Below are 12,068 nucleotides of genomic sequence, written 5' to 3' on the forward strand. Positions count from 1 at the left end.
GAAACCGTTTCCCTTTACGACGACTTACTTAACGAAAAAGGAACGAAACAACTTTAACTTTAACTAATAATAAACTAAACTAAAAAAAAAAAAATCCTGTAAATAAATCATTGTTTTATGGAATTATTTTCCTTATTTTTATTTATCTTCAACATGTGTGTATATATATATGTGTGTGTATATGTATGTGTGTGTACACTGTAATTTGTACCTATTTATGGTCATATTCTCTGTTTGTAAATTGCTAAATAATTGTTTTTTAACATGATTTCTTTTACTGTCATAGATGAGGTAATTTTTTAGTTTGAAGTTTAATTCCAAGTAGTTATTGAACAATCTGTAAAATAAATATTTAGAAACAAAAGTATGATGCAAGTAAAATAGTAAAAACTAACTTCAGAAAGAGGAAAATGTAAATATCAAGAAAAATATTCATTACTTTTAAGTCAGTGGTATCAGTTTTGTTTTATTTTGAGCAAGCTAATATGCAATTGATCTTTGTTAATGTATAAATTATTCTTAGAAGATAATGCAAGAGACCACTTCTGCTTTTAAACATCAAGGAATATTGGATTATTAGTTGATCTTTGCTTCTTTGAGTGTAACACAAGTTCAATTTTATGTGACTTCTGTAATGAACAGTGCCTTTAGGGCTAGTTGTTGGAGCTTCGAATGTACTGCCGATTACACCAACTTTATTTATTTGAGGAGTGCAGTGGTGAGTGGAGCTGACAAGTCACTAACTCAGGGAGATTTACGGTTAGACTAAAGAAACTGATCCTGAAACTGATATTCAACACAATACATCAAGTTTATTTAACATGAAATACACTTCTTTAATCATTTATTAACTTTTCATAAAGAACACATTTGGGTTAACAGTACTAATAATTATAATTCATATATAACATAAAGTTTCGTAGTTTATATACTTCTTTAGAATCCATCCAAATTCACATTAATTGATTAAGAGAGAAATAGTTTCATTACTTACAACATAATTGATCTGGTAAATCCTTGCAGCTGGGAAACTTTCATAGCTTCTGGGTTATCAGTAACTTTGGAGAGAATCTCAATTCTTCCTGGAGTGAACTGATTATTAGCTCCAGACACGAATTTTTAAACCATATTTTCTCTGTATTCTTTCAACTTTTCAAATAGTATTCCTAACTACCCACAGCTAGTTCTAACACTTTATTGGTCAATCTGTGTAACTCCCCGGGCTAATCCAAAACAAGAGCCAAAACTGAAGTAATTGGTTACTGTGATAGTGAGTGCTCTGGTTGCCTTTTTACTTGTACTATTACACTGGTCTGGAGTAACAGATCTTGCATAAAAGCACCGATTTTGAGATACTATCATAATCTTTTTAGTAGCATTTACTGTACTACTAACTCGGTGTCAGTAATTTATCATTGTCAATCTTATGGCTAGTGTTTTTTCAACATGTCTGTAGTAGCCTCATTTTTTATAGCTTTTAGCTTGTGATTATCAGTACCACTTAACCAACTAGCTGTACTTTCCTAGCTCATGACCTTATTTTGTAATACAAGCGTCTTTTACTTACACCTTTTCTTTATGTATATGTTCACTTAGAAAACTCATCAAATCGTTATAACTTCTTTCTTAAACTCTTTTTAAATGCTAAAGATACTGAAACAATTGTAAAATTCCCTTAAAAATATCCAATTGCTTCACTCATCTCACCTTAGAAAAATTTTGTTACTTGTAACAAAATTTGCCACTCAACCCAGTTGTCTACACCTCTCTCTTATCAACCAATGTTTACAACACTACTTCTTACTACATCTTACTACAATCAATGTATCCGACAAGATAACGTTGATTAATAGAGAGTACATTTAACAATGCATAATAGTGATTAATATACTAACATCAAGTTATAAGTATTATATTCATATTACAATCATGATATATATACATACTTAACATTGGAAATGATTAATATTTGAACATAGAACAGATAGAGAATTCTATCTTTCAACTCTGCTTAAAATTCCTCTTGAAAGTGTCAAAAGATCGACCACTCACTGTTCACTATCCACTGATATAAGGAACATGTTTTCCACTTTGCACAATGCTCGTGTGGATACTGATGGTATGCACAATACAGTCTATTTGAAAGATCTAAATATCTATATAGAGGGCATCCGTGGTCTTCCAGGTTTACACAGGGAGGCCAGTCCATAGGCTTAATATTCTAGCTTTCTCTTTGTCTTTTGTATAAATCTTTACATAGCTCTCATTTAACTGTTGACATAGCATGATTAATTCTTGGAATGTGTGTCCTTCATCTGACCATCGTAGTCCATGTAAATAGGTATTGCACCAGTTTACATGCTGGCGATCCTCCTCACTCAAGGCCTCTTCTGGGTATGAGGGATGAAAACAGTATATATCGGTCCACCCAATGTATGAATCAGACACCACCAATCCTTTGATGACAGTTTTAATACTATTCTTTTGGCCCACACCTTATCAGTCACATAGCTATAATGTCTCCTATAAGCAAAGTATGCTATTGGAGCTTCCTGTCTGACTTTCAGCATCAAATATCCGCTTCATTATATCATGGAATTCATTAGTCACATAATTTTATTACATACATCTATCTGTACTTGGTTGCTGAAACAAAGTTTACAACAAAGAAATTTAGATATATACACCTTTCATTTCTGTTTAACAATTACCAAGTTACAAAACACAGGAAATAGTAATGGGTGGAACAATGGCCACACTCGCTTTAAGGTTGTACCATGTCAAAAACCACCAAGTGTTCTAATGTTATCCCACCCATTCCTACCTTATTTCCTTTCTTTATGGTGCTCCCATTCCTACTTCCTAATTTTTCACTTAAATTTTTTTACAGTTGTGTTATTTTTGATCATGATTGAATGAAGAGTAATGCACACGAAAATATTGTGCATGAAGAACAACTTGTGTGAAAAGTTATAAAACATTTATTCAGAAATAATTGTTTCATTCATTTTATCTTATAGATTTTATGCAACACACTTGTATGTTATAACTATGTTGTTTAATTGGAAAAGTTTTGGTCCATCTGGGAATCTTAAGAGCTATAGTCGTATTCATACATACCTTTGTCTGCTTCAGGAAGTGCTTCGACTGCAGCCACTGCCAAAAGAAGTATTGGTATTTCTGTCCCTTCCAACGGTATCTCCTTCTGCAAGTCTAGAGTAAGTACTAACACAGTGGCAAGGTTTATTTGCTCATGTTTTTGTATTTAATGTTGAACTTTTCATGTTATTTTGATGAAGGTTACATATAAATCATATTTAAAACATGAAATGCATAATTCAATGTAAGCGAGATTTGGAAATATTGTAGGTAGCTATTCTAACTTTTATGTCTAATAAAGATAGAAAGATAAATATAGCACTAAAAAAATATTTGATTTAGAATATTACTTAGTCTCATCATAGGCTTTAAATAGATGAAATTAATAACTGTAATAAAATTCCATTATTTTATAATAGACCTGCTAGTTGTTTTTGTAATGTATTTAATTTCAGCTATTATGTTGTTTCTTCTTTATCCACTGTAACATCCTTTTTCCAGGATATTTTCTTCTTATGTGTGTTGTTTTCTTATCTGTTTTTCAATTCCCAATATGAAGATTGTATAATTGTTTAGGACAGTGGAGAAGCTGTCAATGCCTTGGCATGCAAGTACTCATTTACAAAGGCTTTATAGAGAAGGGGATTGGGTTACTTGAAACTTAAGTATATCTAATAACAAAATTTAAATGTATATATTTAAGATATTTGAATAATCACTCTTTTCAGGATGATTAAATGATTTTATTACATCTGTAACAGTACATATAGTTGTTGGTTACTTTTAGCAAAGAGTTATTCATTTGTGGTTTCATTAACTTCATCCCAATTTAATTAACTAAATTCTGTGCTGAATTATACACACACTGTCATGATAATCTGATATGAATACCAAACCAAATTATAATTAATTTGTTTTATTTTAACAGCTGTTTAAATAAATCATAGACCTTTGTATGTTTTTATAGCCTTTTTGCTGTATGTAATATCAGTATATAAAAGTGTTGTGGGCACATTAAATTTTTTATAGTGTAAAACCAGTGTTTGTTTTGATAAAAAGGTTTTAAAATATGATAGAAGAGTAAGCCTGAAAATTAACTGCTTTCTATTTTATAGTTCTTTGGAACAGTTAAGTATAGAAAAGAAGACAACACACCAACCTATTATGACTTTTCTACCAAATCCTTTTTCTGAACCAGCATACTCTGGTAAATATTCTAACATTTAACTTTCTAATCGTTTTTTAGTTATTTGGTTATATTTCATGACATGTTTTAGTTAACATTGTTGAACTGTTGGTTTTGTCTGGTTAGATATGTTTTCTTTTTCAAACAAAACTTGCCAAAATATAATCAAGGTTAGTGCCAAACACTCTTGACAGTGAACTTAGTCATAACCTTTCCACTGTGCCAGGGAAGTACTTTCCCAGTGCTACCACTCCCTCACACTGCGGCTGGAACAAATGTTTGCCATTATCATTCAAAATTGCTGCACGTGACATATGGGAGTAAAATATGTTGGAAAGTATTTATTGGCATTCCACCTTGTATAGATAGATGGTTTCCCTAACTAACAAGATGCCTAGGTGGAATGCATGACAACTGCATGATGACCATGCCCGCATTGCTAGAACAGCAAGTAGTAACCCTAATTACTATGCAATTGTGCTTGACTCAGATCGCTTAAAAGATAGTGAAAGTGAGTTAAGTGGTGTTCAAATGTGTAATGATGAAAAGACAATGAGACAAGAGGATGTTAGCTCTCCGTCTAGTGATGATAGTCATAATGATGAACCTGATTCCAGCAGAGGAAGGCGTAAACAGCATTGACAATGGGAAACTTTTGTCCCAGTCACATTTCCTACACTAAAAATGGGTTTCTGAAAGATACTAACCTTTTCTCTTATTTCCCACCTGTCCTCCCCACTTTCATTGTAGGTTTTGTATATTCTGTGCTATCTTGAAGTGATTACAGGCTACATGGAAGAGAGGGTGATAGTGACAATAGTTTTTGGCACTCCTAATGGTGGAGAGCTACTGCATGATAATTTGCATTATAGCAAGCTGATGTTTCACATGAATACACATGAGGTTATGTGGGAGTATCAAGGTAAATGGCAAGTGAAAATTTGTGCATATGGAGGGCAGAATAAGTTGAGAAGAGCTATTTGTGAGAGGAAGTACGTATCAATCAGATATACATTTTCAATGTTGAAAAATGTTAATTTAAATATAATTTAATGTATGTAATCTGTACTTTATTGTCCTGACACTTGCTGAGTTTCCTGGTGGAGAACAAGTTGGAACATTAGTAAAATACCTACAGAGTTTAACCATTTATGGACTGGAGGCTTATAACTGATATCACTTTTATTCTCACTGTGACTGTACTTATTATATACTAGCTGAGTTACCCGGCATTGCACGGTGAAAACTTAGATTTGAAATGTATAGATCAATATTTTTTTCAGCAAATTATTCAGTAAGTAGACAAAAGCTGTGATACGAGAAATAAAAAATCAAACAAAGTTTTATTTGAAATTAGATCGTGTTTGAGCCTGAAGTCGTACATCATGTTGCTCCTCTGTTTCTTGCTCTCTGTAAGTTATTTGTCTTAATTTTTATGCTTGAAGCCTGGTTTGACATTGTTCAGAAATTTCTTGTTGTCTATATCCAGCTTGCCTTGATGATTCTGATTGAACTCTGGCTTTGTGCTGTTCTACAGTTTCTTGCTGTCTTTGTGTAGCCTGCCTTTTAGCTTGAGCTCGAAGTCTAACTTTATGTTGTTCCAAAGTCTCTTCCTGAATTTGAGCAGTCTGTCTTGCAGCTTGTGCTTGAAGTCTTTGATTGCGTTCTTCTTCTGTTTCAGCTGCTCTTTGTATAAAATATGAAAATTTGATTTAGTATTGTATCATTTTTAAGGTTATCGATTGTTGAATTTTTTTATGAAAAAAACTGGTTTAAAAATCAATAAAAGCTACTTTTATCTTAGGCATTATATTATATTATTATTATTGATCAGTAAGTTCCATTTTATATATCCAGTCACTTTTAACTTGTTTGGTTTTCATCAGTGTGTTTTGCTTATTGAAATAGTTGACTTATTGTTGTGAATAATACAAACACGGTATTTCGGATACAGATTTAGACCCCACATTTCATTATGGCAAACCATTAGCCATGGCCGGCTTGATAGTGTTATATTTCTAAGACAATACTTCACCTCTTCACACAGAATAGCTATATCTCTTGTGCATCTGCTTGTGAGGTTTGCATGCCCCTAGTCTTGACTTAACTCCCATATAAGTTTCATGTGTTTAACATGAGCTGTGCTGATGACTGATATCATCATGTGACAATAGCCCTTCAACAACAGGAGTGTGGCACAGTTTCCATGCTCAGTATCTCCTCTTAACCCTATGACTACTGGGTACTAACATTGTTATGACCTAATGTCGCTATCAGTATATATTTTGCTCCAAAAATAAAACTAGTGGAAGAAATTGTTTGAAATTTGACAAGAACTTTTCTAAAAGTATGTATTTTCAGAAAAATAATATATTTAATTTTGAATTTTTCTACTGTTTCTACTAAAAATTTGTTAATTGATGTAGTTACTTGAACTCTGACTTTTATTAGTTCACCTGCAAGGTGATTTTCAGGTTAAATGTAAAAACAATATTTTTTATCTTACAGTTTTCACATTTTGTATTTATTTTCTCTACCTTATCACTAACTCTAGATATTATCATCAATGTACAGTGCAATGAAATGTTTAAAATTAAGAAATGGAAATATGTACATACCTTTTATCTCCTGGTTGAATAATCTTTAAAATATCTTCTTTGGGTCATACGCTTAATTTCATGTTTTTACCTTTTCACTTATAGTTTATTTTTAATGTTTTATTCTTTATTTTTGCTTATTTATGTTGACACATAATATAGTGTGGGCAATAAAACTTTGTGATATAAAACTTTGTGACAAAATTTTTTGCACTCGTTTATTTTTCTAACTCTTGAGGAGCATAGTGAAGGATAAAATATATTTAAAAAATCATTAAACATTTCAAATATGAATTTTAAAACACAAATAATATATAATTAACTAAAATATAAAGTGAAACTTAAATGCAAGTTAACTTTTAATCAGACTAATATGTATAAGGCGAGAAAAAAATAACTATTCGCTAGAGAATGACATCAAACCAGCAATATATTTGGCACTTAGAATTGTTGCTACTGCTCATTCCACCTTAATATGAAGTTAGCTTTGAGAATTATTGTTCCATGAAACCTGTTGTTTCTATTGGTTATAAGTATGCTGTTCAAATCTAAACTGTTGCTAAGCAACAACCTTTTCTAATTTGAAAAGTGGGTGTGGCTTCAGTCAGAGGGAGAGAATGGTATAAGCTTTTACTTGAAATGGTTGTAGTTATAATGTGAAACCTGTGTTTGGAATTTGACCTTGTGTGCTTAGAAGCACATCTAGACAGTCATAGGGCTAAACTAAATAGAAATAGATTAAACCAAAGCTAAGATATTTTAACTGCACTCACATCACATGACAACAGAACTGAAGTTTTAATTATCATTTTAGAGGTTTCTTTTGAAATAAGGGAATAAAAACTTCTATAATATAAAACCTTGGATCATAATGTACTTGATAATGCTAATTTCATTGAAATACATTGATATAAAAGTAGTTTAATTGAATTTTTAATGTAACTCTGTAACACTTTGTGACATGTGCAGAAAGGAATTTAAAAGAGTGCACCAGTTTTCATAGGATAAAGCACTTGCAATAACATCATTCTTTTCCTCAGTGTTGCCTTAAACAGAAATGCTGATTTTTCAGTCTACATTCAGTAATTGAGATTTGCATTTGTCAAAGGAACGTATGTTTCATTCTACCTTAGCTTTTGTTTTAAAAGCATTGAATATTGTCATGTATTCTCAAGTGGTAGTGACTTCGAATTTGTCCTGTGAAAGTGAAGAAGTTTCAAACACGACCTGTTTCTACTATGGTTTCTAGAGGCTCATTGATGACTGTCGAGGACATTACAGTTATGATACAGAATATTGTGGATTCTTTCATGCATACAGGACTTCCTCCTTCCACCCCTTTGTCTAAAATCCCTTCTTTTCCATTTAAGAATGAACAGGAGGATGATGAATTTGACCCAATGTTCCTCACCACCTCAGTTCGTTTTGGGTACTTCTTTACTGGTTGAGGAAAATCTTCAACCCTCCAGTCCCTTTCTGGATATGATATCTAAGGTATGTTCTTTTCTTTCTCTTTTGTCTGTGTCTTTTGAATCTTCCCATTTTTTTACTATGAAACCAATTCTCAGGATTACTTTGTCTTTCCTACTTTTCCTGATATTAGAGTTCTTGCTGATTTCTTTCTCAAACAACTCCACACTTGTACCCATATGCCTTGTTCTCCTCCCATTCTCAACTTGTTTTGTCCTGTTGTACAGCCATTCTTCCTATTCTTTTCTAGATTTCCAGTCTTTCTATTTCACTCTCTAGTGCCCAGTTTTTACATCTTTTTCTTTTTCTCACCATCCTCCTGCTTTACCTCTCCTCCCTTCACCTTATGTCTGAGGCACTTCATCTTGCTGCAGAGGTTCATTCCCTTCACTTGACTACCTTGGCCAATAACACTTCTTTTGTTCTAATCCTCCTTACTTGGTTTCTTTGCTGTTGGGACTTTTTGGGTTGGGATGCAGTCCTCATTAATGTCCACCTCCTTCCTTATCTGTGTGATTTTTGTCAGGCTTTTTTCTTCGGTGGGATTTGTGATTCACTGGAGACCCAGACTGAAGCTGCCCAACATCAGTTCTCATTATCTTCCTTAGTTCTCTTCTTTCTTAATCTTTCCTTTTGACTCCTGTTCCTTGACTGGATTATTCTACCCCCACCCTTCCCATTCCAGCTTCCAGGCCTTCCTCTTCTTCCTGTCTTCCTGCTCCCAACATTAGGTTCACAGCTCATCCCATTTGTACTATCCTGTTGGGTGGAGACCAGTGGGTGCCCATTTGTCTCACTTAACCAACATTTGGTCTCAATTTTCTGCCAACAGATTGGTTCTTCAGATTATTACCTATGGTCTCTCTCTCTCCATTTTTTTCTTCTTACCCTCTCTCCTCTTCCAAATTATTTTTCTCCTCTCTGTGATCCCATTTCTTTTCCACATCTTGAAGATGCTGTCTTGAATCTTTTGGCCAAAAATGCAGTCAAGGGGTATATTTCCCTTCTCTGGGTTTTTACTCCCAACTCTTTGTAGTCCCCGAGAGGATCAGGGAGGGTGTACAGTTATAGACCTATCTTCCAACAGAATTCTGGTCATTCCACAATTCTAGATGGAAAATTTCTCTTCTCTGGTGGTCTTTCTCACCCAGTCTGTGGATGACCAAGGTCAACATTTTGGCTGTCTTTTTACATATTCTGATTGAAGCTGTCTTTCAGATGGTTTCTATGTTTCATCTACTGGAATTCTGTGCTCTTCCCTTCGGCATAGCCATGGCCCCATATGTTTTCAGTCGACTCATGAGGGCCTTCAGTCACCACTGTCACAGTCTGGAGTTTAGATTCCATTTCTTCAATATGCCCCTTCTTGGGAAGTGCCCTTCTCTCACACCTTCCTTCATCTGCAGGAGGCTGCTTAGTTGGGATGGCTTGTCAAACTTTCTTAATCCTTTCTCATGCCTACCCAGTATTTAGTACATCTTGGTATTTTTTTTCAACTCTCATTTGAGTTGGGCTTAGATCCCACCTCTTTGCCTGCAAGTTATGGAATGTATTGTCACCATGGTTTGTGCTTATTTTCATCCTGCATGAGAAGTTATTTAGTTTTTTGGGTTCTGGCTTCCTTGGGAAACAAACACTTGTATTATATTCCACTGTTTTCTGTACAGAGGATTGTCTATTTCGCTACCATTTCAAACTTTATTCCTATGGGAAACACCAACAAGCTTAGCTGAATTTGTAACGGCTCTTCTTACATAGTTAGAAAGCCAAAAAAATTATAATAGTTATAGGACATTGTCTGCATTTTATGTGTTATTATTCTGTGTTCTTAATACCTTATTTAATTAAATAAGAATTATTTATTGTACTAGTACCATTAGTATAAAAAAGTAGGCTAAGTTTCATCGATAGTCGAGGACAAAAAATAAGGTGACCCAAGTAAGTACTATATTTCGTGTGTATTCTTCGGTAAAATTTTAAAGGGACAAAAAGGAGTTTATTAGCCCATCAGGGATGTCTCTTCCAGCTCCCAACTGTAATCACCACTTACTACTCATGTATACATCTAATCTTTTCTTGAACTCGGTTAAATTTTCTGTCTCCACCACCCTTGAAGGCAGCTCATTCCAAAAGTCAACCACCCTGTTTGAAAAGTAATACTGTTTAAACTGTAGACGACTCCTACTCTGCCAAAATTTGAACTTACAATCCCATGTCCTATTGTTTTCGTTGCTAAACACAAGAAGTGTGATGGATCTCTATGATTTATAATAATAATTTTAAACACTTCAATCAAATCCCCTCTGATCCTTCACCTCTCCAGAGAAAACAAGTTTAGAGATTTTAAGTCTCTCCTCATAGGACAATCCCACTATCCCAGGTATCATTCTATTGGCTCTTCTCTGAACCTTCTTGAGGAAGGGAGCCAAAAACTGTTCACTGTACTCTAAATGAGGCCTTACATGTGATCTATACAGTGAAACAATAATATTCCTTGTCTTGTATTCAATATTTCAATAGATGCTACCCAAAATCCTATTAGCACTATTGCTAGCTACAGTACACTGTTTAGATGACTTAAGTGATTTTTCAATCACCACACCAAGATCTTTTTCTTCAACCACAGCATTTAATGTATTCCCATTAAAAGATTCTAAACCATGTTTCATTACTGATACTTTTATGGTTTATTAATCGTACACAAATACTGCCCATCGTCTGTTTACATGACTTGTTTTTAACGTGGATAACTCCTTTTCAAGAATATAATTTTATTATTTTTTTTACCCATATTACAAACACAATGTACATGTTCGATGACGAGGAACCCACTTTGAGACTAATAATGGTTGGAGACGGCTTGAATGGGTAATGAAGAAAAACTTTAATATAAGTTTGTCTTCATTACCCATTCAAGCCGTCTCCAACCATTACAATGTACATGTGTCAGATTTAGTCTGTTATCAAGTAATTACAAGAAGAAAACCTTACTAAACAGCAGGGATTAACCCTTTGTGAATGGCAATTATCATCTGATTATTAAGAAAGCTACTTATGAATGACTATGCTAGTGTCTTCCTACTGATGTTCCAAGCATTCCACTTTTGTATAGTCATATCTGTAATTGGTGAGTTCACAAGCAAAAGTGGCCAAATAGCAATGTGTCCTCATCCAGTCCCTGGACAGCTCACATTTTTTGTCCAACATTCAGTGAACAGCTGCTTTTTTCTTTTTTTTTTGCATAGTATACATTCTCTAAAAAATATAATTTTGAAGCCTAAAGTAGTTCTTAATAACTTTATAAAAAAACATATTTTAACACTGAACCATAAATATTGTTGTTAAAACACTGTACTTTTCTTGCAGGTTCACTTCCAGATATTGTTGTAGATGGAGTCATTATGGGGATGTATTCAGCAGAGGAACAAGTTACAAGTTCTGTTAGATAATTGTAAAATATTTGAGTTATCAAAAGTGGTTGATTATACTTGTAATTCAAATTGTTGAGTTTATAAGCAGGAAACCATCAATATGTAAATGCTAAAATAGAATATTTTTTATAAACTTAATTTTACAGAACAGAATATTTAGCCTAAATTTATTTATATTATGTGTTTGTTTGTCTGAAACTCCTCCCAGGTTTCGGAGCTGGCAGAACAAATCTTGGCAGGCAGACTCAAATGACTTGGAGGGGAGGGGGGGGGACGATTCTTATC

The 12,068-nt window shown here is 33.7% G+C and overlaps 1 protein-coding gene across 1 annotated transcript in view; it reads left to right on the forward strand.

The window, feature by feature from the left end:
* Positions 1 to 12,062, forward strand: part of LOC106459863 (sorting nexin-24-like) — a 19,340-nt gene extending 7,278 nt beyond the window's left edge. The window contains exons 4-6 of the mRNA XM_022386412.1: positions 3,136 to 3,218; positions 4,215 to 4,306; positions 11,719 to 12,062. Coding sequence (XP_022242120.1) covers positions 3,136 to 3,218; positions 4,215 to 4,306; positions 11,719 to 11,801 — 258 coding nt within the window. The 3' untranslated portion in view covers positions 11,802 to 12,062. The remainder of the gene's footprint in view (positions 1 to 3,135; positions 3,219 to 4,214; positions 4,307 to 11,718) is intronic.
* Positions 12,063 to 12,068: the final 6 nt, after the last annotated feature.

Source organism: Limulus polyphemus, unplaced genomic scaffold (genome assembly GCF_000517525.1).
Source record: "Limulus polyphemus unplaced genomic scaffold, Limulus_polyphemus-2.1.2 Scaffold670, whole genome shotgun sequence".
NCBI classification, from domain to species: Eukaryota; Metazoa; Arthropoda; class Merostomata; order Xiphosura; family Limulidae; genus Limulus; species Limulus polyphemus.